Source organism: Oryctolagus cuniculus, chromosome 2 (genome assembly GCF_964237555.1).
Source record: "Oryctolagus cuniculus chromosome 2, mOryCun1.1, whole genome shotgun sequence".
NCBI lineage: Eukaryota > Metazoa > Chordata > Mammalia > Lagomorpha > Leporidae > Oryctolagus > Oryctolagus cuniculus.
In genome coordinates, this window is record NC_091433.1 from 199,298,438 (window position 1) to 199,324,263 (window position 25,826).

General features: G+C 62.4%; 1 protein-coding gene across 2 annotated transcripts in view; it reads left to right on the forward strand.

The window, feature by feature from the left end:
* The first annotated feature begins 205 nt into the window (after positions 1-205).
* Positions 206-25,826, forward strand: part of PXDN (peroxidasin) — a 74,331-nt gene continuing 48,710 nt past the window's right edge. Inside the window, exon 1 of one of the 2 annotated variants that reach the window (XM_070069761.1) lies at positions 206-524. In XM_070069761.1, coding sequence (XP_069925862.1) covers positions 325-524 — 200 coding nt within the window. In that variant the 5' untranslated portion in view covers positions 206-324. The remainder of the gene's footprint in view (positions 525-25,826) is intronic. The other variant, XM_070069762.1, reaches the window with a different exon arrangement.

The following is a 25,826-nucleotide window of genomic DNA, read 5'->3' on the forward strand; positions in this document are numbered from 1 at the left end:
TCCCGTTCCAAGCGCAGAAGCGGGGATTCAAACCCGGGCCCTAACCCTCCCCGCCGCCCAGGGCGTCCAGATCGCGCGCGCCTCTATCCGCCTGGCGGCTCAGTACCGGACGCCGCGGCCCGGGTCTCGCCCCGCCCCGGCCCTCGGGCAGCCGGAGGGGGCAGGGAGCAGCCGCGCGCATGTGCGCAGCTGGCGCCCCCCGCCCCCCGCGCACAGCTGGGACGTGGGCCGCGGCCGGGCGGGCGCAGTCGGGAGCCGGCGGTGGACGCGCCGGGCTGTCCGTGGTCTGTCCGTGAGCCTGAGCGTCCGTGCGCGCCGTCGGCCATGGCCGCGCGCCCCTCGGGCCCCGTGCGCCGCTGCCTGCTGGCTCTCGTGCTCTGCTGCGGCTGGGGGTCGCTGGTCGCGGTCGCCCAGAAGCCGGGCGCCGGGTGTCCGAGCCGCTGTCTGTGCTTCCGCACCACCGTGCGCTGTATGCATCTGCTGCTGGAGGCCGTGCCCGCCGTGGCGCCGCAGACCTCCATCCTGTGAGTGCGGCCGGGCCCCGCTTCGGGGGTCCCGGGGCTGGGGGCATCGGGGGCCCGGCGCGGGCGTGGGCGCTCCGGCCTTTGTCCGCCCGGCCCGGACGCCGAGGGGCGGACCCGAGCGCCGAGTGCGCGGCCTTGGGAGCCGCCTTTGTTCAGAATCTGGGATCCCCGCTGGCCCGGGAAGTTGTTGGAGCAGCCGGGGGAAGCCCTGCCTCGCCCGCCACTTCCCGCCTGCTCCTCCGGCCCGGCCTGGCCCGCGCCCGCGGCCGCCCCGCGTCCTCCCTGCTCGTCGCCCTCCCCCGCTCCGAGCGCGGCGCGCCCCCGGCCGCGTCCCCCCTGGTCCCCTCCTCCGCCCTCCCTGCTGGGCGCCTCTCCGCCCCCCCTCCGCGCGGAGGGCGGTGTCCGCCCCAGCCCTGCACCGGGAAATCCCCTCGCGGGTCCTCCGCGCTCGCCCGGGTGTCCCCAGGGCTTCCCCTGCGCCTGCGGCGAGCGGGGCGGCCCCGGTTCGGGACGAAGCCGTGGCTCTGAGCGGCGCCTTGGCTCCGGCGCTGCGCGCGCGCGCGCCGAACTCGGCGGACACCTGGCGTCGGGGTCGGCGCCGCGGATCGCGCGCCCGCGACCCCCCGGGGGACCTGGGCTGCGGCGTGGACGCGGGACTCTTGGAGTCTGCGAGGTCTGCTGCGTCTTAGGCGCCAACGGTAATTCGAGGACGCCAGTGCAGCTGCCCGTCTGCATGCCAAAAATAGTTTTCCCTTTTCTTGGCGGAGCCGGAGGACTTGGCACCGCCAAGGAGCCCGCGAAAGCCCTGAAAACTTGGGCGAACCGTCCAGGAAGCGAGCGGCTGCGGCTCCTACCTCCGAGGCACAGCACGCAGCCCTCCCGGCCCCTCTCCCCTGGCGTCTGCGCGGTACTGGGGCCCCCTGGGCCGCTGGAGGGAGAGCTGCGCTGGCCTGCAGAGCCTGGTGGGCAGCCCGGCCTGCGCGTCCGGGGAGCAGCCCCTCGGCGCAGAGGACCCGACATGGGCAGAGTTGGTGAAGTTCCTCAGCGAGTGCTGCGGGGAAGCCATTTTCCCTCTGATCGGAGCCTTCACGCTTGCCCCGCGTGTTGCTAACAAATGGGAACTGCCTTTTGAAAAGAGTAATAGGTCGGAGTACGTGTTCTGGAGCAAAATTGGGGCCCTGCCCTGCCCTGCCCGGTGTGGCCCTCAGCAGAAGCCTCTGAGGACCAGAGGGCAGTGACATCACAGGCAGCTCCAGATCTGCTTGCTTTTCCCGGATTTGGTAGTTTTCAGATGAGTGACAGGTGGAGTGCATGCTAGGTGAAGGGGATCCCTGGATCCCCGAAGACTGGAGCAGGTGAGCAGAGACCAAACACGCCCACTTGACAGCTGTGGAAGCAAGGGCAGGTGGGGGCAGTAAGACCAGCACCCTCCTGCTGCCCTGGTGTAGCCAGCTGGTGGCCAGGGTGCGGTCCCCGATCGACTCTCTGTGTGGTGACCTTGAGCGAGCCCCTGTCCAGTGAGGACGTGAGGGTGCAGACCCTGGCGGTGTGGACCAAGGGTGCAGCAGGGGTTTGGGGAGACCTGGGAGCCCCTGTCTGTGGCTCTGGGGGCGCGGCCTGCTCAGGTGGGCACCTTGTGGAGGGCACCGAGCAGAAGCGGAGGATCTGTGCCTGCTCCGGCCTTTCCTCTCCTGTGCATGGTACCGTTTTCTGTTTTCAAAATGTGCTGGTAGAAATTGGGGGCACAAAGCACCTGCCTCGGGTGAGCTCTGCACCCAGTGTGCTTGCACCAGGCTTCCCGGGGCTGCTCTGATTCGGGGCTGGGGCCCCAATGCCCAGGACCATCGCGGGGTGCGGGTGTGGGCTCATCCTGAGCTGGTCAGGAGCAGCTGCACACCCGGGTCTCCTTCGCTGGGACCCCCTTGGTGCTGCCTCCAGGGTGAGCGGGGACCCCCCCTATGCAATCCCTCGGGAAGATGTGGGTAGAACTGGTTTCCTTGCCTCCTTAACTGCTCTGTAGAGATTCCTAGGAGGGAGGTCTGAATGGGAGTTTCACTTTTTCCCATAAAAAAAGGGCTGTCAGCCGGCTCTGTGGCTCACTAGACTAATCCTCCGCCTGCGGCACCGGCACCCCGGGTTCTAGTCCCAGTCAGGGCGCCAGTTCTGTCCCGGTGGCTCTTCTTCCAGTCCAGCTGCTGTGGCCCGGGAGTGCAGTGGAGGATGGCCCAAGTCCTTGGGCCCTGCACCCGCAAGGGAGACCAGGAGAAGCACGTGGCTCCTGGCTGTGGATCAGCGCGGTGCGCCGGCCACAGCGGGCATTGGGGGGTGAACCAACTGCAAAGGAAGACCTTTCTCTCTCTCACTGTCCACTCTGCCTGTCAAAAGAAAAAAAAAAGGGGGGGCTGTCGAGAGAGTGGCTGTCAGCCCTTGAGTGAGCTTGGGGCGGACCAGGCCTCCCAAGGAGCTTGTAGGTTGCTGAGTTTATCACACTGCCATCCTCCTGTCTTCTGGCTTAGCTGAAGGATCTCTGCTGATACCCCTTCTCTAATTCCTGATACTGAAAGTTTTCTTTCTGCCTTTAGATCGGGCCCGGGCTGGCTGGACGTTCATCGTGCCGTTGAGCTTTGCGCGGCCCCTACTTTTGGGTCCCCTGGTTCTTCGCCCAGCGCTGCTGCCCCTGCCCGGTAGCTCTCCCCTCCTCCCCCGGCTCTGGGTTCCTTGTGCTCCTTTGCTTTCTCCGGGAAGCTGAGCTCACTGGCTGCAGGCACGTCTGCTCTAGCAAGCCTGCGGAGTGCCATCGGCGCCCTTAGCCTTTCCACCCTGCTCCGAACGCTTTCTCCTCTCCCTCCTGATTTCGTCACTGCCTCGCGGTTAATCAGAAGAGTGCTGTTCAGTTGTGAGTAGAACTCTGAGTGGGAGAGCAGGCGCTGTGTGACTGGGATCCTTTCCATCTATGGGGATTCCTCCTGGTGCCGCGGCTGGGAATCCTGGGAGTGTTCGGGGCACGTGACACTGTGTGCTCAGGGGGTGTTGGATGGGGCCTTCTGTGACCTGGAGGAGGTCAAACTGGCTGATAGCCAACATAATAGTCTGAATGACTGGGGAGGGGCCGGGACACACCCAGGACCACCCGCTTTGCAGTGTAACTTGTGGTTAAAGTTTCCAGAACAATGGGAACTCCGCAAGGAGAGAAGTCCAGTTTCCAGCCACCTGTGCAGGGACCCCAAAGGTCTGCAGCGCCTAGATGTCAGTCACGGATGTCAGTCAGGGCATCATGGCCACCTCAGCCGTCAGCACCCCTCCTGTCGAAGGGATGGGGGTCCCAGGCCGGGAGGAACGGTGCCACGCCAGCCAGCCGCCAGGGGCGAGTGTGCACAGGTCAGCGGCTTTCACTGATTCTGGACTGCTCGTCCGCCAGTCACAGAGAGGAGCGTGTTGACGTCTGGTCATAACTGCACTGGCTTCTGACTTGGCTTCCTGTGTGTTGATGCCGTTGTCAGGCGTGAATGGAGGCGATTCCTGGGGCCTCTTATTGACACTTTTTCACTGTGAAATGGTTTTCTCTATTGATCTTCGCTCTGAAGTCCACATCTCATGTTAACATTGCACTCCATTTTTCTTTTTTAAAGGGTTATTTATTGGGCCGGCGCCATGGCTCACTAGGCTAATCCTCCGCCTTGTGGCGCCAGCACACCGGGTTCTAGTGCCGGTCGGGGCGCCGGATTCTGTCCCAGTTGCCCCTCTTCCAGGCCAGCTCTCTGTTGTGGCCAGGGAGTGCAGTGGAGGATGGCCCAAGTACTTGGGCCCTGCACCCCATGGGAGACCAGGAGAAGCACCTGGCTCCGGCCGCGGCGGCCATTGGAGGGTGAACCAATGGCAAAGGAAGACCTTTCTCTCTGTCTCTCTCTCTCACTGTCCACTCTGCCTGTCACAAAAAATTTTTAAAAAAGGTTTATTTATTTATATGAGAGGCAGAGTTACAGACAGAGGGAGAGACAGAGAGTCTTCCATTCACTGGTTCACTCCCCAGGTGGCCGGAGCTGGGCTGATCCGAAGCCAGGAGCTTCATCTGGGTCTCTCGCATGGGTGCAGGAGCCCAAGCACCTGGGCCATCTTCCACTGCTTCCCCAGGTACATTAGCAGGGAGCTGGATCAGCAGTGGAGCAGCTGGACACATGGGATGCAGGCACCACAGGCAGAGACTTAGCCTACTACACTACAGCTCTGACCTCCTTTTTCTTTCCATTACTGTTAGGGTCCTGTTTTTCTACCCCTATTGTGAACTCATTCGTGTCTTTTATATCAAAATGCACTCCCTGTTGGCAGCGTAAGTAGGCCTTTTTAAATCCAATTTGACAACCTCTGCCTTTACTTAGGATATTGAGTCCTTTACATGTGATTTGGTGATTGGTGTGCTTGTGTTTAAATCTGTTCTCTTGCTGTTTGTCCTGTGTGTTTTCCCTTCTTCTTTTCTACTTTGGAGTAAATGTATTTTAAACAGTCATTCTGTTTTATGTTGTTTGTCGGCTATTAGATGTTCTTTTCTTTGTTCTTCTTGCTGTGTTATTTTTGGATTTCTATTATCATCTCCATTCCTTTAAGGTTATCTTCACTTTACACTATCAAAGATCACTGTAAGAACATCTTGTAACTTAGTAGCAAGTTTTATTTGAGAGACTGAGAGCCAGTGCACTGCCTTCTGCAGGTTTAGCAGCCAGCACGGAGCAGGGCCGAGGTGGGGTCCAGGGCCGCTTGGGGGGCAGGGACTCCGCTTCGTGAGCCGTCACCGCTGCCTTCAGTGTGTGGGTGGGAAGCTGGACCAGGAGCTGGAGCTCGGGATTGGACCCGGGGTTCTGACGTGGAGCGCAGGCGCGCTAGCAGGCGCTGGAGCTGCTGGGCCAGTCGCGGGTCCCGGAGCAGGAGTTTGCGGCGACCGCTCCCGTTTCTCCCTGTCTGCTGCCGTTCATTTGAATTTTACATGTGTTGCAAATCCCGTGCTCTATCTGTTATCTGTGTGAAGTCAGCTGTTCCGAGATGAATGGGCAGCGTAATTCTTCATTCTCGCTGGCGCTGTGTGTGCGTGTGGGTGCCACGCCCTTCCTTTGCTGGGGGACTTGGACACTGGTGCGCCGCTCTGCGAGTGGCCGCCCTCGGGGGCTCCTTCCTCGGCCCTCACTGCTGAGCGTTGCTGGGCTGGCCGCGCCTGTCTCGGCCCCTCCGTGGGGCCCTCGGAGTTGGCCGCTCGTTCGGAGCCATTGGAATGATACTCTGGGCCGTGCTTTGCTTTGCTTTCTTGCGCTTGATTTTAGTTTAACTTCAGGGCTGCAGGCTTATGATTTCCATCCAGTTTGGAGAATTGGGGGTGTGTGCAGGGGTCGGGTCAGGGCTCTGGTTTTCTGATTTCTCATCATCCTTGGCGTTCCACTGGGGCCAGTTTCTGTTTCTGAAGTCAGGTTCCCTGTTGCTGTTCCACGCTGCCAGCCTCCTCGGGTTCTCAGCTCAGGTGTTGAAGTTTACACCTGTAAAAATTGGGGACTTTATAAAACATCTCCCATCTCTCTCCTTAACATTTCTTTTTAAAAAATGTAGAGTTTCAAACAGAGAGGGAGAGACAGAGGGAAGGATCCCCCATCCGCCGCTGCACTCCCCAGATGGCCGCAGCAGAGCTGGGCTGATCTGGAGCCAGGAGCTTCCTCTGTGTCTCCCACATGGGTGCAGGGGCCCAGTCCTTGGGCCATCATCCACTGCTTTCCCAGGCCAGAGCTGGATCAGAAGAGGAACAGCTGGGACTTGAACCAGTGCCCCTATGGGATGCCGGCGTCTCAGTCTCAGCCTACTACACCACCGCGCTTAACATTTTTACTGTGTAATTCAACTTCCCCAGCCACGTTCACGTGCCTGTCTGCTGGCACTAAGTCCGTGGCAGCTTTGTGTTGGTCTGGATGAAATGGTGTGGTGAGTGGTGTCTCCACGTGGGCCGGTCTGGACTGATGATGTGCTGTTCTCTCTGTGTTAGTCTGCACTGAATGAATGATGTGTTTTCTGTGTGGGTCTCACTGAATGAATGACCCGGTGTCCTCCATGTGGGTCCCACAGAATGAGTGACATGGTGTCCTCTGTGTAGGTCTGGAGTGAATGAGTGACGCGGTGCCCTGCGTGTTGGTGTGGACTGAGGGACGTGGTACCCTGCGTGTTGGTGTGGACTGAGGGGCGCGGTGCCCTCCGTGTTGGTGTGGACTGAGGGACGTGGTACCCTGCGTGTTGGTGTGGACTGAGGGACGTGGTACCCTGCGTGTTGGTGTGGACTGAGGGGCGCGGTGCCCTCCGTGTCGGTGTGGACTGAGGGACGTGGTACCCTGCGTGTTGGTGTGGACTGAGGGACGTGGTACCCTGCGTGTTGGTGTGGACTGAGGGACGTGGTACCCTGCGTGTCGGTGTGGACTGAGGGACGTGGTGCCCTGCGTGTTGGTGTGGACTGAGGGACGTGGTGCCCTGCGTGTTGGTGTGGACTGAGGGAGATGGTGCCCTCCGTGTTGGTGTGGACTGAGGGACGTGGTACCCTGCATGTTGGTGTGGACTGAGGGACGTGGTACCCTGCGTGTTGGTGTGGACTGAGGGACGTGGTACCCTGCATGTTGGTGTGGACTGAGGGGCGCGGTGCCCTCCGTGTCGGTGTGGACTGAGGGACGTGGTACCCTGCGTGTTGGTGTGGACTGAGGGACGTGGTACCCTGCGTGTTGGTGTGGACTGAGGGACGTGGTACCCTGCGTGTTGGTGTGGACTGAGGGACGTGGTGCCCTGCGTGTTGGTGTGGACTGAGGGACGTGGTACGCTGCGTGTCGGTGTGGACTGAGGGACGTGGTACCCTCCGTGTCGGTGTGGACTGAGGGACGTGGTGCCCTGCGTGTCGGTGTGGACTGAGGGACGTGGTACCCTGCGTGTCGGTGTGGACTGAGGGACGTGGTACCCTGCGTGTTGGTGTGGACTGAGGGACGTGGTACCCTGCGTGTTGGTGTGGACTGAGGGACGTGGTACCCTGCGTGTTGGTGTGGACTGAGGGAGATGGTGCCCTCCGTGTTGGTGTGGACTGAGGGACGTGGTACCCTGCATGTTGGTGTGGACTGAGGGACGTGGTACCCTGCGTGTCGGTGTGGACTGAGGGACGTGGTACCCTGCATGTGGGTGTGGACTGAGGGGCGCGGTGCCCTCCGTGTCGGTGTGGACTGAGGGGCGCGGTGCCCTCCGTGTCGGTGTGGACTGAGGGACGTGGTGCCCTGCGTGTCGGTGTGGACTGAGGGACGTGGTACCCTGCGTGTTGGTGTGGACTGAGGGACGTGGTACCCTGCGTGTCGGTGTGGACTGAGGGGCGCGGTGCCCTCCGTGTCGGTGTGGACTGAGGGACGTGGTACCCTGCGTGTTGGTGTGGACTGAGGGACGTGGTACCCTGCATGTTGGTGTGGACTGAGGGACGTGGTACCCTGCGTGTTGGTGTGGACTGAGGGACGTGGTACCCTGCGTGTTGGTGTGGACTGAGGGACGTGGTACCCTGCATGTTGGTGTGGACTGAGGGACGTGGTACCCTCCGTGTCGGTGTGGACTGAGGGACGTGGTACCCTGCATGTTGGTGTGGACTGAGGGATGTGGTACCCTGCGTGTTGGTGTGGACTGAGGGGCGCGGTGCCCTCCGTGTCGGTGTGGACTGAGGGACGTGGTGCCCTGCGTGTCGGTGTGGACTGAGGGACGTGGTACCCTGCGTGTTGGTGTGGACTGAGGGACGTGGTACCCTGCATGTTGGTGTGGACTGAGGGACGTGGTACCCTGCGTGTTGGTGTGGACTGAGGGGCACGGTGCCCTGCGTGTCGGTGTGGACTGAGGGACGTGGTACCCTGCGTGTTGGTGTGGACTGAGGGACGTGGTACCCTGCATGTTGGTGTGGACTGAGGGACGTGGTACCCTGCGTGTCGGTGTGGACTGAGGGGCACGGTGCCCTCCGTGTCGGTGTGGACTGAGGGACGTGGTACCCTGCGTGTTGGTGTGGACTGAGGGACGTGGTACCCTGCATGTTGGTGTGGACTGAGGGACGTGGTGCCCTCCGTGTTGGTGTGGACTGAGGGAGATGGTGCCCTCCGTGTTGGTGTAGACTGAGGGACGTGGTACCCTGCGTGTTGGTGTGGACTGAGGGACGTGGTACCCTGCATGTTGGTGTGGACTGAGGGACGTGGTACCCTGCGTGTTGGTGTGGACTGAGGGACGTGGTACCCTGCGTGTTGGTGTGGACTGAGGGACGTGGTACCCTGCGTGTTGGTGTGGACTGAGGGACGTGGTACCCTGCGTGTTGGTGTGGACTGAGGGACGTGGTACCCTGCGTGTTGGTGTGGACTGAGGGGCACGGTGCCCTCCGTGTCGGTGTGGACTGAGGTGAGGGACGCGGTGCCCTGCGTATCAGAGTGGACTGAGTGATGTGGTACCCTGCGTGTTGGTGTGGACCGAGGGACGCAGTGCCCTGCATGTTTGTGTGGACTGAGTGGTGCGGTGCCCTGCGTGTTGGTGTGGACTGAGGGACATGGTGCCCCGCATGTTGGTGTGGACCGAGGGACGCAGTGCCCTGCATGTTTGTGTGGACTGAGTGGTGCGGTGCCCTGCGTGTCGGTGTGGACTAAGGGGCGTGGTGCCCCGTGTGTTTGTGTGGACTGAGTGGTGTGGTGCCCTGTGTGTCGGTATGGACCGAGGGGCGTGGTGCCCTGCGTGTGGTCTCAGCAGAGCTTGCTTGGTGCCTTGTGTTCGGCTCCTCGTCATGTGTGTTGGGTTCCTGTGCTCCCGGCTGAGCGCCGAGCGCTGTAACCATCATGAGTTTTTCCTGGGGTGCAGCTCAGTTCCTGGAGGCCGCTTGGTTTCTCAAGTCTTGCTTCTCAGTTTTGTGGGGAGGACGGGGTCCGTGCCCGCCTGGGGAGCAGGAGCCTCCCACGGCCCTGCCCGGCTCTGGGCCTCGCTGCTGCAGCACCAGTGCGTCCTCCGGGCCCAGTGTGTACTGGCCTGTTCCCTGGGGACCCTTCTGCGGGTCACAGCTCAGCCGAGGGCTTGCATCGGCCTGGTCCCTGGAGTCACCCCGCAGCCTTCCGGGGTCTTCTGGGCCCCCTGTCCTGCAGGCCCGGGACTCTCGGCACTGGCTTCTCTAGGTGCTGGCCGGTGTGTTCCCAACTCTGGGGTCGCGTCTGTCGCTGGCTGCCCGGTGGTGTGTCGATAACGGTTGCTTCCCGCATCCCGTCTGCGCGTCGGAGAGGCGAGCCTCGTCCCTGAGCCCTGGCGGTTTCGGAGTGGCCGGGCCCACTCTTGGTTCTCATGGTTTTCTGCAGCAAGGCGAGGTAGAAGTAAGCAGCAGCTGGGATGAAGTAAAGCCTGACGGTGTCCAGTTGGGAGGAGAGCAGAACGCGGCTCAGCTCCTGGCCTCTGCACGCGTCGGGGCCGCGGTTTGGCGCGGGGCCGGCGTCAGCGGCATCTGTGCGACCTCGGTCCCTCCCTCTCCCCAGAGTCTGGCCTTTGGGAAAGCCGCCTGCTCCGGGGAGGAAGCCTCCTTCTCAAGTGGCTGTGGCTCCTGCTCCCCACAGGACAGGGCCGGCGGCTGTCACAGACCACAGTGGTTACGGTCTCTCTCCAGGAGGCCGCGATCCTGGCCCTGCCCCAGGTCCTTCCTCACCGCCCTGAGGTGCCCAGCGTCTCCTGGCCTGTGCTGGTGAGCCGAGGGCGCTTGGAGCTGGGTCCAGCCGTGTCGGGAGGCGTGGCCTTGGGGGTCGTGGTTTCAGCCCGGGCAGTGCTGAGCTTGGCTGCACGTGGCTGCCCCCTCAGCCGCTCCTTGCCCTTCTCGTGTGTGTGTCTGCGATGGCTCTGAGGTGCCTGCCGGGTGCTGGGCCCTGGGTTTCCAGTCCTCAGCCCAGCTCCTGACGGCTGTAGCAGATAAACGTGGCCCCAGGACTCCCCGCCTTGTTTGTAACTTGGGGAGTGGGGGCGTGGTTCTCCTGGGGCGGGAAGCAGAGACCTGGGCTTTCTTGTTAGCTGCTTGTCACCCCTGAAGCTCTGCTGCGGCCCTGCTGGGCAGGTGTGGTTGTGCCGCAGCCCAGCCCTGGGCGGTTACAAGTTAATGGCAAGGTAGGGGTGGGGTGGCTGGGGCGCTGACCTCAGCCAGGGAGAGCCGTGTCCTGAGTACTTCCTGGGTAGGATGCGAGCCTGGCCCTGTGCTGCAAGCTGAGGACGCGCTCCTGGAGTGAGCCCCGCCCGTGCCCCCTGCGTGCCACAAGGTGTGTGCGCCCTGGAGCCCGAGTGAGCCCCACCCGTGCCCCCTGCGTGCCACAAGGTGTATGCGCCCTGGAGCCCGAGTGAGCCCTGCCCGTGCCCCCTGCGTGCCACAGGTGTATGCGCCCTGGAGCCCGAGTGAGCCCCACCCGTGCCCCCTGCGTGCCACAAGGTGTGTGCGCCCTGGAGCCCGAGTGAGCCCCACCCGTGCCCCCTGCGTGCCACAAGGTGTATGCGCCCTGGAGCCCGAGTGAGCCCTGCCCGTGCCCCCTGCGTGCCACAGGTGTATGCGCCCTGGAGCCCGAGTGAGCCCCACCCGTGCCCCCTGCGTGCCACAAGGTGTGTGCGCCCTGGAGCCCGAGTGAGCCCCACCCGTGCCCCCTGCGTGCCACAAGGTGTGTGCGCCCTGGAGCCCGAGTGAGCCCCACCCGTGCCCCCTGCGTGCCACAGGTGTATGCGCCCTGGAGCCCGAGTGAGCCCTGCCCGTGCCCCCTGCGTGCCACAGGTGTATGCGCCCTGGAGCCCGAGTGAGCCCTGCCCGTGCCCCCTGCGTGCCACAGGTGTATGCGCCCTGGAGCCCGAGTGAGCCCCGCCCGTGCCCCCTGCGTGCCACAAGGTGTGTGCGCCCTGGAGCCCGAGTGAGCCCCCGCCTGTGTCCCCTGCGTGCCACAGGTGTATGCGCCCTGGAGTCCGAGTGAGCCCCAGCCTGTGCCCCCTGCGTGCCACAGGTGTATGCGCCCTGGAGCCCGAGTGAGCCCCGCCCGTGCCCCCTGCGTGCCACAAGGTGTGTGCGCCCTGGAGCCCGAGTGAGCCCCGCCCGTGCCCCCTGCGTGCCACAAGGTGTGTGCGCCCTGGAGTCCGAGTGAGCCCCAGCCTGTGCCCCCTGCGTGCCACAAGGTGTATGCGCCCTGGAGCCGGAGTGAGCCCCGCCCATGCCCCCTGCGTGCCACAAGGTGTGTGCGCCCTGGAGCCTGAGTGAGCCCCGCCCGTGCCCCCTGCGTGCCACAGGTGTATGCGCCCTGGAGCTCGAGTGAGCCCCGGCCCGTGCCCCCTGCGTGCCACAAGGTGTGTGCGCCCTGGAGCCCGAGTGAGCCCCGCCCGTGCCCCCTGCGTGCCACAAGGTGTGTGCGCCCTGGAGCCCGAGTGAGCCCCGGCCCGTGCCCCCTGCGTGCCACAAGGTGTGTGCGCCCTGGAGCCCGAGTGAGCCCCAGCCTGTGCCCCCTGCGTGCCACAAGGTGTGTGCGCCCTGGAGCTCGAGTGAGCCCCGGCCCGTGCCCCCTGCGTGCAACAAGGTGTGTGTGCCCTGGAGCCCGAGTGAGCCCCCGCCGTGCCCCCTGCGTGCCACAAGGTGTGTGTGCCCTGGAGCCCGAGTGAGCCCCGGCCCGTGCCCCCTGCGTGCCACAGGTGTATGCGCCCTGGAGCCCGAGTGAGCCCCGGCCCGTGCCCCCTGCGTGTGACAAGGTGTGTGCGCCCTGGAGCCCGTGCGTGCGTTTCCTGCCCTTGCCAGGAGGACTCCTGACTCTTCCTGTTTACTTCCCGTGATTGTAGTTGTGTGGGATCCTCAAGGCCTTTGGAAGCATGCCCCACGCCTCCGCTCCTGGGCCCGGGCCGGGCCGGGCGTCTGCCTCTCGCAACCACGGAGGCGCTCAGATGCTCTGTGTCGGGTCACCCTCCTGCCTCTCCCCCACCACAGCGGCGAGCTGGGAGTCGGGAAGGCTGCCCTCTGCCTGGGGTTGCTCGGTCCTGGTGCCGTCACAGCACAGTTAAGGATGTTTTTGCGTACGTCATGCAGGTTCCTGGCAGAGGACTCGGTTCCTGTCACGAGCTGACCACCGGCTTCCCCACAGCCACAGCCGGGGACGCACCGTCTGCTCGCTTTCTGTCCCTGCCCCAGGAGCAGGTACGCGCCGTGTGCCCTGCTCTGGAAGCTGCTTGGCGTGTGCGGAGCTGGCCTGCGCGGGTGATGTGTCCCCGTTGTGGGTGGCCACGTGGTGTCTGTTTGTTGGGGATTGCAGGGGTCGTTGAACCAGCTGCATCCTGGACGCCGTTTCTTGGTTTGCACTTTTCTGCCGCAGTCGAGTTCTTTCCGGAATGCCACTGTGTGCCTTCTACCTGTGCGTGGGTCCAGATTGTTCTAGATTTTTCTTCTAGGGCATGCTGCTGCCATCTTCTGCCTGGCTTTGCTCAGACCAAGAGCCTGGCTGGTGACTGTGTGACCCCTGCTCCGGCCATCCTGCTCTCTGTCTTCCCTTCTCTGCTCTGGGGTGGATGTCCCTGGTCACAGGGGCTGGCTGGGGCTGGACGCTCGGAGCAGGAGCCCAGAGCAGTGGACGCTTGCACTGGCTCCGAGACCATGCAGCTGGCGCCTTGCTCAGGACCGTCCTGTGGTGGTCCCGTCTGCTGTCTGTCCTGGTGCTCTGGCGTCCGTGTGCCGAGCACGGGAGGGAACAGGCCAGGGCTCGTGCCACCACTCACCTTCGTCAGCTCTGCCTTTGGATTCCTGCAGTGCCTGTCCTGTGGCCTGTTGCTTTCTGGTTCGTGAGCCTGAGCTGCTGCTGTTGTACCAGGTGTCCCTTGCGGGGGTCCACCCCTGGGAAGCTGGGTGTGGCCCCGCCATCCTGCTCCTCATGGCCGTCCTGGGCCTGGGACCCTGGCACAGTATGCCAGCACAGTGCTCGGGTGCCGTTTGTAGCAGAAAAATTGCCAGGTGTCGCACAGAAAGGCGACTGGTGTGGCCCTGACTAGGCCTCCCGCAAGGAAGGCTCCGGTACAGTTGAGGTCTGAAAGGAGAAGGCCATGCGCCTCTGGCTGCATCCCGGCCGGCAGCCTGGGCACCTGCGCCTCGGGCTCTGGAGGTTCTGCACCCGTCCACCAGTGACGGGAGAACTCACACAGGGAGTGAGCTGAGGGCCACGCAGAAGATGTGGCAAACGGCGAGTTCACAACCGTGGACCTGGCAGACGTGGGGACGACCGTCCTCCTCCTCTCCCTGGGTGTAGTCAGAACCGCGGCCGGCGGAGGCCCCTGGGCGCCTGCTCAGCCACGTTCTGCTGGCCCCGGAGACACCGCCCCAGAGTGTCCGCTTCAGGGCCACGTGTGTTACGAATGGGAGAGTCACGGCAGAGCGAGACTCTGAAGGTTCTTTGCAGGCTCCTTCCAGCCGTCCTCAGGGCAGGAAGTGTCTCGCCTCTGGGTTTGTGTCGTCTGCAGGGCATTACATTTGGCTGTTCTTAGAAAAGTCACAAAGAGCCCGGTCTGCAGCCCCCGCTCGTAGGTGGGTGCTGGGGCTACAGGTGAGCTAACGAACCAGGCTGGCGCCTGGCGCCTGGGGTGGGCCCAGGTCCAGTGAGACCACGGTGGGATTGGCGGAGACCTGGATGTGAGACTTGGCTTGTGGAGCTCGGGCAGGCACCAGGCGGCGGTGGGTCCTGGTGCTGGGCTTTCCAGAGGTGCCCTTGAGCCTCGGTCTCCCGGGCCGTGTTGAGGATTCCTGTGCAGCACCAGGGCCCCTGCAGAGCGGCCAGTTAGCGTGTGAGCCGCACCCAGAGGACCAGCGGCTGTGAAGCGGCAGAGGCGCTGCGAGCCGCGTGCCCGCTCAGCCCCGATTCTGTGCCTGTTCTAACGGAAGCAGGGACGGGCGTGGAGCACGGTGCTCAGTGCACTTCAGGTTGGCGGTTTTCCCTGAAGACAAACCCGGCCATTTGAGAAACCTCTAATTTCCCCTTTTGGGGCCAGCTCCGTCTGTCCCGGCCCCGGGAAGCACTCTGTGGTTTTAGCACCACTCTGCATTTAGCGTGATAAAAGTCCAGCTCTCCTGTTGTAGCACGGGACGCCCACTGGGTGCCGAGAGCTGAGGGTGACTGGGCTGAACGAGTGTCCGGCTGGCCTCAGAGCTGGGAGACTGCCCTAGCAGGCAGGGTGCCCTTAGCGTGGTGCGTCCTCCGGGTGCGGGGAGGAGGAAGCTCCTGAGCGCCCGTGGGTGGGGAGGCTGCTGTGCTCAGAAGTGCAAGGGAGAACCCTGGGTTGTGCCTGCAACGCGAGGGGCCCGGGTGTTCCCCCGGGTGCGGGCAGTCCCATGGGGGGTGATGTCCGGGGACAAGCCAGGGGCTTGTCGCTTCCTGGCACCAGGGGACGACCCGGATCGCCGGGCTGCCTTTCAATGCGGCAATTAAAGTAGACACGGTTAGTCATCATGCTGGCCCACTCAGCCACCGGATGTTTCTGTTGGCATGGAAACAGCCGGGGAAATACTAACCTTGGGCGCTCGTCTTCCTGTGCGTGTTGATTTCCTTAGGTCGGTGCCTGTGTCGCCCACGCACCCCAGCATCCCCCCACCCAGCCCTCCTCCACTACTGAAGTTCGCCGCTGGGTGTCGGATGTTGGCGTCTCCCTGACCGCCGTGGGCGTCACTCTACAGGAGGGGCTGGCTCTGCAGCAGCCTGAGGAATGGAGCCGCAGCCCGCGAGAGCCCCAGGGGCTGGGGCTCTGCGCCCCAGCTCAGGGTGCACGGGGTGAAGGTGCAGCACCCTGCCGCCTCGGCCCCGAGGGTCTCCGACTCCCACAGGCTCCCGGGAGAGCGGCCTGTTGCAGCCTTTCTCCAGGTCTGCTAGCGCCCTGCCTCGCTGGTATCCCGGTGCTGGGCTGACCCCTCTCACACGCTGCCTGCCCCCCCTAGACGGGCACCCTGGACGTCTGCTCAGTGCAGGGGCAGCCATGCTGCGGGGAGTGGGGAGGGGGTGACCTGGTGGCACCGGGGAGGTTCACGTGGGAAGTGCAGACTTACTGTCATTCCTTCGAGGTGTGTGTCGTGTCATCTGTGTTGTGAACGCCTGGGCCTCAGTCCCCGATCATCCGTGCGTTCCTGGCCGATGGTCCCATCTAAGCCCCATGTCTCACGCTGTTTCCTGAACGAGGTCCACGGAGTTGGCTCCTGCTGCCTGAGGCCTGGAGTCCTGTGTAGGGGCAGCCAGCAGTCTGGACGCTTGGCAGGGAGGAACCGTGTCCCGTCCATGTCTGTGGATCCCGTCTGGGACCCATCTTTCTGTGGCTGAGGTTCAAACCCAGTGAGGCGGACTGGAGGCCCCCAGGAAGCCCTGGGCATGAGTGAGGCTGTGGGATGAAACTGGGGCGAGGCTGGTCGGCCTGCCGTGCTGCGGGCATCTGTGAGCCGTGGCCTGGGGCCTGCTGGGATGCTGTAGCTAGGAGCCCAGCCCCGGGCTCCGTGGGCCTGCTCCGTTTGCACATCTCAGCGGTGGTGGTGCTGAGCCCGTCCCGGCCGCACCTGCATGTCTGTGGTGGGGAATGGGCTGAGGGCTGGGCCGGGCCACGGTGCCACGTGTGATCAGATGTTCGAGGTGCTTCTGTGAGGGGATTTCAGCTGAGATCGGCACTCAGGTCACACTGAGGCATGCACAGGACCCCTGCCCCTGTCCCCACCCCGGCAGTGCAGGCCTGGCTAGAGCTGGGCCCACCCTCGGCAGCCTTGCCCGTCTCCCCACCGTGGGCACACACGTCCTGCGGGGACCCCAGCTCTGAGTGTCCACCTAGGGTCACACGTAACCCTGTCGTCCCGGTCCCAGGGGATGCCTCTGGGCGCCAGTCCATGCACTGCCCAGCTGCTCCGGGGTCAAGCTGAGCTCAGATGCCTGGAATGTTTAGGGACAAACATCCGGCCACGGGAGCTGCATCCGGAGTCTGTGGTCGCAGCGAGTCCAGAACAGCCGTAAAAGCCGCGGCCAGAGGACCTGAGCGGGACACCTGGAGGAAGCAGGTCGGGCCCATCCAGGCCTCTGGGGGAGTGTCTGCAGCCGGCCCTGTTCCTGTTGGGGACCGAGATATGTGCAGTGGGTTTTTTTTTTTTTTTTTTTTAAGATTTATTTATGGATTTGAAAGAGTTACACAGAGAGAGGAGAGGCAGAGACAGGGAGGTCTTCCATCCGCTGGTTCACTTCCCAGTGGACAACAATGGCCAGAGCTGCGCTGATCCAAAGCCAGGAGCCAGGAGCTTCTTCCAGGTCTCCCATGCAGGTGCAGGAGCCCAAGAACTTGGGCCATCCTCCACTGCTTTCCCAGGCCACAGCAGAGAGCTGGATTCGAAGTGGAGCAGCCGGGACTCGAACAAGTGTCCATGTGGGATGCCGGCACTGCAGGTGGCAGCTTTACCCACTATGCCACAGCAACAGCCCCACAATGGAATTTTTTAAAAAGATTTATTTATTTGAAAGGCAGAGAGAGAGATTGAAAGATCGACTTGGCATCTGCTGGTTCACTTCCCAGATAACCACAATGGCTGGCGCTAGGCCAGGACAAAGCCAGGAGCCTGGACCTCCATCCAGGTCTGCCCCGTGGGTGCAGGGGCCCAAGCACCTGGACCTGCTTTAGCTGCTTCCCAGGCGTGTTAGTGGGGGGGGCTGGACCAGTGCTTGTGTAGGGTGCTGGTGCTGCTGCTGGCTCAACTCGCTGCACCACCACAGCAGCTCTGTGCAATGACTTTTATTCCCTGGACCCCCAGAAGCTAGCAACACACTTGACTTCTTTTAAATGAAAAGGAGAGCTCCTTCAATCATTTTTTAAAAAAGATTTATTTATTTGAAAGGCAGAGTTACAGAGAGGCAGAGCGAGCGAGGAGCAGTGGCCCCCAGTCATTTGTTTTTATATTAGCAGGGCTGTTTGGTTAAGATTTCTGACACAGTCAGTGAAATCCTCTGTGACCCACAGTCCCGCCATCCCTGGGGCACAAGTACTGTGCCCCCCGTCCCCACCCCTTGCGCCTGTTCGGTTGGTTGTGCACAGTGAGATCATCCAGTGCAAAAGGATTTGAGATCATTGCATGTGAGGGGCCTCAAGTTCAAGAAAATGCATATTATGAAAAAATGCATGAATTTCAAAATTTCAAAACAAAACTCACCTAACAATGCATTTCCCGTGGGTTTTTTGAGTGCCTTGCCTGTCACCTATATGCATGCGTGCACCACACCCCTCTCCCCACAACCTGGGCTTTTTGTTCTGCTTGCCTGCAGCCCCTGGGGCTGGGCCAAAGCCGGGAGCTCCGGCCAGGTCTCCGGAGGGCGGCAGAGACCATCTTCCTGACTTGCTGCTACTGCCGCCGAGCACGGAGCTGGGGTTGGGAGCTGGAGCTGGGGTGCAGGCTGTGGACATCTCAGCCGCAGGCCAGGCACTCTCCTCTGAGCAGGTCCTTTGCCAGCCTCAGCAGTTCCCCTGCGCCTGGCCCTGCCCGCCCACACCCAGGTGGGCTTTGCTGAGCACAGGCCCGCCTGCAACTACGTGCAGCCGCCCTCTGCAGGGACTCTCCACACAGTCCTGGGGCTGCCCCACTGTTGGGCCACTTCCCAGGTGAGGAAATAAATGGAGGCTCGCGTCTGCAGGGTGCCTGTGGGACACTCGATTGTGGCGTGAACTTGGGCTGGTGTCAGCGTAAGATTTGACACTGCTGCAAGGGGAGGCAGGAGGCGGAGCAGGCCTGGAACCCAGCTGCCCAGCAGGAGCCGCTGGTGACCTGCGTCCTCCCCGGGAGTCCTGGCCTCGGGGTACCCACCAGGCCGTGTGCTGTTCTCTGTTCCCGGCGTCAGTGGAGACCCTCTTGGGCAGCTGCCCCCACTCGCCCCGAGAGTCTGCATCCGCCTTCCTTTGCATGGGGCCAGTGCAGCGGTGTCTGGCAGAATTTCAGCCAGGACGAGTGCCTGGCGAGGAAGCTGCTCGGCCCCGGTGAGACGCTGGCGCTGCTTGGTGTGACAGGCCATGGCGGGTCCGAAAGCAGAGCAGTGGGGCTGGCCAGGAGCTTAGCACAGCAGGCGAGCGCCCTGGGTCTGTCGGTTAGCAGTGGGTTAGTGTGGCAGGGTGATGGTGGCTCAGTGGAGGAGGTTTATGAAGTGGGTTGGTGTGGAAGGTTTGTTGAGTAGGTTAGTGGCATGTATTGGTGTGGCAGCGTGGTTTAACAGTGAAGCGGTCAGAAGGGTGGGTGACTGTAGGTGCTGTAGGTGAGGGGTGTAGGTCGGTAGGGTGGGTGGCTGTAGGTGCTGTAGGTGAGGGGTGTAGGTCGGTAGGGTGAGTGACTGTGGGTACTGTAGGTGAGGGGTGTAGATCGGTAGGGTGACTGGGTACTGTAGGTGAGGGGTGTAGGATGGGAGGGTGGGTTACTGTAGGTACTGTAGGTGAGGGGAGCAGGATGGTAGGGTGGGTCACTGTGGGTACTGTAGGTGAGGGGTGTAGGTCGGTAGGGTGGGTTACTGTGGGTACTGTAGGTGAGGGGTGTAGGTCGGTAGGGTGGGTTACTGTGGGTACTGTAGGTGAGGGGTGTAGATCGGTAGGGTGAGTGACTGTGGGTACTGTAGGTGAGGGGTGTAGATCGGTAGGGTGAGTGACTGTGGGTACTGTAGGTGAGGGGAGCAGGGTTACTGTGGGTACTGTAGGTGAGGGGCACAGGTCAGTAGGGTGGGTTACTGTAGGTACTGTAGGTGAGAGGAGCAGGTCGGTAGGGTGGGTTACTGTAGGTACTGTAGGTGAGGGGAGCAGGTTGGTAGGGTGGGTGACTGTAGGTACTGTAGGTGAGGGGTGTAGGTCGGTAGGGTGGGGTACTGTAGGTACTGTAGGTGAGAGGAGCAGGTCGGTAGGGTGGGTTACTGTAGGTACTGTAGGTGAGGGGAGCAGGTTGGTAGGGTGGGTGACTGTAGGTACTGTAGGTGAGGGGTGTAGGTCGGTAGGGTGGGGTACTGTAGGTACTGTAGGTGAGGGGAGCAGGATGGTAGGGTGGGTTACTGTAGGTTACTGTAGGTGAGGGGACCAGGTTGGTAGGGTGGGTTACTGTGGGTACTGTAGGTGAGGGCTGTAGGTCGGTAGGGTGGGTTACTGTAGGTACTGTAGGTGAGGGGAGCAGGATGGTAGGGTGGGGTACTGTGGGTACTGTAGGTGAGGGGAGAAGGTTGGTAGGGTGGGTTACTGTAGGTGAGGGGAGCAGGTCGGTAGGGTGGGTTACTGTGGGTACTGAGGTGAGGGGAGCAGGGTGACTGTAGGTACTGTAGGTGAGGGGTGTAGGTCGGTAGGGTGGGTTACCGTAGGTGAGGGGTGCGGGTCGGTAGGGTGGGTTACTGTAGGTACTGTAGGTGAGAAGAGCAGGTCGGTAGGGTGGGTTACTGTAGGTACTGTAGGTGAGGGGAGCAGGGTTACTATGGGTACTATAGGTGAGGGGAGCAGGGTTACTGTGGGTACTGTATGTGAGGGGTGTAGGTCGGTAGGGTGGGTTACTATAGGTACTGTAGGTGAGGGGAGCAGGATGGTAGGGTGGGTTACTGTAGGTGAGGGGTGCAGGGTTACTGTAGGTACTGTAGGTGAGGGGTGCAGGGTTACTGTAGGTACTGTAGGTGAGGGGAGCAGGATGGTAGGGTGGGTTACTGTAGGTACTGTAGGTGAGGGGTGCAGTGTTACTGTAGGTACTGTAGGTGAGGGCTGTAGGTCAGTAGGGTGGGTTACTGTAGGTACTGTAGGTGAGGGGCACAGGTCAGTAGGGTGGGTTACTGTGGGTACTGTAGGTGAAGGGTGCAGGGTTACTGTAGATACTGTAGGTGAGGGGTGCAGGGTTACTGTAGGTACTGTAGGTGAGGGGAGCAGGGTTACTGTGGGTACTGTAGGTGAGGGGAGCAGGGTTACTGTGGGTACTGTATGTGAGGGGTGTAGGTCGATAGGGTAGGTTACTATAGGTACTGTAGGTGAGGGGAGCAGGATGGTAGGGTGGGTTACTGTAGGTGAGGGGTGCAGGATGGTAGGGTGGGTTACTGTAGGTACTGTAGGTGAGGGGTGCAGCGTTACTGTAGGTACTGTAGGTGAGGGGTGCAGGTCAGTAGGGTGGGTTACTGTAGGTACTGTAGGTGAGGGGCACAGGTCAGTAGGGTGGGTTACTGTGGGTACTGTAGGTGAAGGGTGCAGGGTTACTGTAGGTACTGTAGGTGAGGGGTGCAGGGTTACTGTAGGTACTGTAGGTGAGGGGAGCAGGATGGTAGGGTGGGTTACTGTAGGTACTGTAGGTGAGGGGTGCAGCGTTACTGTAGGTACTGTAGGTGAGGGGAACAGGTCGGTAGGGTGGGCGGGCGCGGAAGGCGAGGGTGCCAGATTCAGTCAGTGAGGTAGGCCATGGGATTCCAGGCCCAGCTCAGCTACTCTGGTTCCTCCTGCTTTGATTAGGGGCCTCCCTGAGACCTCCTCACACCCACCTGGCTCCTCACTTCTCCCTTGGGGAAGCTCAGCTGGGTCTGTGGCAGCGGGTTTCCCCCAGCAGGAAGTGACAGGGTGCAGGAGTGCCTGGCGCAGTCTTTCGCGGGTGTAGATCCATTGTTCTCCAGGGAGAGCGGCTGCGATGGGAACAGGATGGCCCCGGGCTGAGGTATTTTAGCTGATCCGCAGGCGCCTGAGCCTGGAATAGCAGACGGACAGCTGGGAATCTGCCCCGTCAGGCTTTCCACTGCCGGGGTTGCCTGCCGACCCATTGTTCAGGCAGGGGAGGAATGCGGGCACCCAGCACCCCTCCTCCGAGCTGCCCTCCGGTCGGCTGCTCCGGGGCGCCTCAGGTGGCGTGCTTTCCGGCGCCAGACATGGCGTGCTCTTGGCATTTTAAGGTGAACGGTTCTATGGCCATCAGGCTCCTGGTCGCCAAGTTAAAGTTGGGAGGGTGGGTCCCTGCTGTGAATGTTTTGGGCTGCTGAGAGGGTGTGCAGGCAGAGCAGGGTCTTAGGGACGTGGGCGGGGCTTGGGATGAGCCCACTGTGGTGCACACCATGGCTGGAGCCTTTCCCCTTGGCGGGGAATCAGGGGAGCTGGGTGTTCTCTGATGGTTAGCGAGTGCATGGTTGCTGGGATAATGTACCGGGTAGTGGCTATTGTAGTCAGTACTGCAGGCTGCCATGGTGGGAGCGTACCCTACGTGAGCCGTGCAGGCTGTTCAGTCAGTCTGGGGAGTTAGTGGAGATGTCTGTGGCAGGACAGTGCCGTAGGTTAGTACAGCAGGTTACTGTTGACATACTAGGTTAGTGGAGCAGGCTGGTTTATGTCTCGGCCTGAGCTGGGAGCCAGGCTCCGTGCGCGTGCTGAGCCGCTGTCAGAGGCCGCCGCAGCCTGGTGCGTCCTGTTTCCATAACAGGAAGACACACGGGTTTTTAGCACGGGCAGGAACCCTTGATTCCCCGCGCCTGGGATGGCGTTGGCGTGGTTCCCGAGCCCTTGCTGTGGCTGTGGCGTGTCTCAGGAGAAAGGAGGCAGCCTGCCGGCACAGCCAGCTGCGGAGGGAGGGTTTCATGCCCTCTGTTGGCGGGAGGATGGGCCTGGGCCCGTCCGCGTGGGCCCTTCCTGGGAGAGAACGAAGAGGCCTCGGGAGAAGTCTGGGTCCGCGGTTCTGGCCAGCTCTCTATTTGGAGAGGAGAAAGGCTGATGTCACTGTTAATGGCCGTGGAAGAAGTTCTGGATTCTCTCCAGAACACCATGTTCCCGAGCCCCGAGATGGGTGGGCTGGGTGTGAGGCAGAGGGCAGGCTCCGGGCGTGGCCGGAACAGGGTGCCGAAGTGGGGCAGCCCAGCAGTGGGCGCACAGGCCCCGGGCCCTCCCCTGCCCGGCCTGACAGCTGTGCGCTTCATGCTCTCGTGAGGTGGAGAATCCCAGAGAAGGCTGTGGATTTTACGACGTGAGCATTTGATGACACTGGGTCCCGGGGCCGTGTGTGGGAGCTCCCTGGAGTGACCACACGCGGTCATCCAGCGACGGTGGCCGAGGGGTGGCCAGGCCTCAGGGGAGGACCCACGGGGTGTGGCTGTGATGTCGGGGTGAGGCCCCTGCTCTGGCGGTGGTCCTGTCCACATCGGGGAGGCAGAGCCTTGGGCTGGGCCCCTACAGAGCGCCCTGGACCCCCAGGAAGTGCCAGAGGTAGACCTGGGCAGGGGGCGCGGGAGCGCCGGCTGAGGTTTCTGTCTGAGGGCCATTCCCAGAGCCGCCAAGCGCAGTGCAGACGGCCCCGATGGCCCCCGCTCTGACTTAAGATGTTTCGACTTCCTGACTGTAAGAGCAGCGGGCAGGCGGCCTGTGGAAGCCGTGTTGTACCGTGTGTGAGCCACACGCCACACGCCAGTGCAGAGCTCTTCGGTCCGGGAGGCGGCCACTCGCTCCACACGGGAGCTCTCTGTTAAGTGGGCCTGGTTTGCTGAGGTTGCTGATGGTAACGTGTTTGAAGATCAGCTGGGATGTTTGGTAGTACAGGTGTGTGAGGTGTGTCTCCCAGGCCAGGTGTTGAGGTGTGTCTCCCAGGCCAGGTGTGTGACTTGTGTCTCCCAGGTCAGGTGTGTGACTTGTGTCTCCCAGGTCAGGTGTGTGAGGCATGTCTCCCAGGCCAGGTGTGTGAGGTGTGTCTCCCAGGCCAGGTGTGTGAGGCGTGTCTCCCAGGCCAGGTGTTGAGTTGTGTCTCCCAGGCCAGGTGTGTGAGGTGTGTCTCCCAGGCCAGGTGTTGAGTTGTGTCTCCCAGGCCAGGTGTGTGAGGTGTGTCTCCTAGGCCAGCTGTGTCTGGTGTGTCTCCCAGGCCAGCTGTGAGAGGCGTGTCTCCCAGGCCAGCTGTGTCAGGTATATCTCCCAGGCCAGCTGTGTCAGGTGTGTCTCCCAGGCCAGGTGTGTGAGGTGTGTCTCCCAGGCCAGGTGTGAGAGGCGTGTCTCCCAGGCCAGGTGTGTGAGGTGTGTCTCCCAGGCCAGGTGTGTGAGGCGTGTCTCCCAGGCCAGCGGTGTCAGGTGTGTCTCCCAGGCCAGCTGTGTGAGGTGTGTCTCCCAGGTCAGTTGTGTGAGGTGTGTCTCTGGGGTGGTTCAGCCTGTGATGGTTTCCACAGGTGACTGTGCTACCAAGGCTGCCAGGCAGGGGGACCCTCGGGGGAGCTGAGCCTGTTCTCTGCTTTCCACTCCGGCCCTCAGAGCTTCGAGTGCTGTCTCCCCGCTCCCCACTACCCTCCAAGCTCCTTCCTTGGGAGCCCCTTGAAGCTGTACCTCCTCCCCAGATAGTGGAATGAAGCCTCAGGAGCCACAGCTGCACAGAGCTTCTCTGGCTGGCGTGTTGACTGCCAGCTCGGGCATCTCCGTGGTGGGCAGCACCCCGTGGGCCCCGGCAGGCTGTGTCTGGGACAGCTTCTGCTGTGGGCCTGCAAGGAGACCGTGTCCCTGCTCCCTTGCTCCGGGCCTGTTTGTGTCTGAGCCCAGGGCAGCCGGAGGCTGCTACACACCGCCACTCTTCACTGCTTCTCAGAGGGACGCCAGGCAGAGCTCAGAGCCCCAGAGGCTCCGGGAGCCCGAGTGCGGGTCGCCTGCAGGGGTCTGCGCTAGGGGCCTGTTTTCCTCACTGGTTTGAATTCTTGGTGATTTGAAAGGCAGAGTGACAGACATGGAGAGGGATGGAGCTGTCCCCTGTCTACTGGTTCACCCCGCAAATGGCCAGAACAGCTGGGCCTGGACCTCCGCCCTTTCACATCTGCTCATTTAAAAAATCCCCAAGTCCAAAAGCACACTGGCGCTTCGGCGCAGGCGCCTCCCTTGAACGCGTCCGCGCCTACGTTCGTTCCCCGAGTTCCGGCTCCCGAACCGCGCCTGTGGCATTTTCCTCTTTGTCAAAGTGTGTGCTGGAAGGAGAGAGATTTTTCTTTCTTCTTACATTTTCCTGTTGGCTGGCTGTCTTCACACGTTCCTCGGTCTTTTCACACGCCAGAATCTTTGAAGAGCTTGCTGGATGAGAGAGCGGAGTTCACTGCGCCTCGGGGACCCGCTGGCATCTCTCAGGCGCTGTGCTCAGTGAGGGGCTGGGACCCCGCCTCGCTCTGCGCCTGCCTCGCTCTGGACCCGGCTGCGCGGGCAGCTGTGCAGACTCCGTGCCCCTGGGAGAAGGTCTTGGGCCGGGGTGGAGCCCGAGCGCATCTCCCAGGATCCTCTCTGGCCACGCGTCCTCCCTTCCGTCACAGGAGTTACTCAGCCAAGACAGAGGAGCCCTGAGGTGGGCGGTTCAGGCCTCTGACACCCAAGGGAACAGGGTTCCTGGGGCCCAGTGCCTAAGTCCTAGAGGGGAGGTCACACGGAGAGAGGATTGACAGCTGAGTTACAGGCATGGCCAGGACCCCAGGCATGGCCAGGACCACACGGCCCAGCGTCTCCTTGTGGCCGTGGCTTTCACAGGCGTTCTTCCAGCTCTGCTGGCCCAGCAGAGCTTGGTTCATTGTCTTAGCCGGCAACCCGGAAGTCCCCGTGCAGCCATCTCCTCGGCAAAGAGATGTCCACCTCTCAGCTTCTCTCTCTGGGGCCCAACACAGTCCGGTCAGAAGCTCATTTCCTGCCGCACCCTGGGTGCCCTGGGCACTGGAACAGCCCTGTTGGCTGCTTAGAGGCAAAGAAATCAAAAGCAAGCGTTCAGGAGTGTCTGCTGCACCTGTACTTTGCTGGAGGTGATGGCTGCAGCATCCAGGTGTCAGGGCAGTGGGGAGGGGGCAGGCGGGGGGCATCGAGGTGTCCAGGGCAGTGGGGAGGGGGCAGGTGGGGGCATCGTGATATCCAGGGCACTGGGGAGGGGGCAGGTGGGGGCATCGTGGTGTCCAGGGCAGTGGGGAGGGGGCAAGTGGGGGCATCGAGGTGTCCAGGGCGGTGGGGAGGGGGCAGGTGGGGGCATCGTGGTGTCCAGGGCACTGGGGAGGGGGCAGGTGGGGGCATCGTGGTGTCCAGGGCGGTGGGGAGGGGGCAAGTGGGGGGCATCGAGGTGTCCAGGGCAGTGGGGAGGGGGCAGGTGGGGGTATCGTGGTGTCCAGGGCGGTGGGGAGGGGGCAAGTGGGGGGCATCGAGGTGTCCAGGGCAGTGGGGAGGGGGCAGGTGGGGGCATCATGGTGTCCAGGGCAGGGGGGAGGGAGCAGGTGGGGGGCATCGAGGTGTCCAGGGCGGTGGGGAGGGGGCGGGTGGGGGCATCATGGTGTCCAGGGCAGTGGGGAGGGGGCAGATGGGGGCATCACG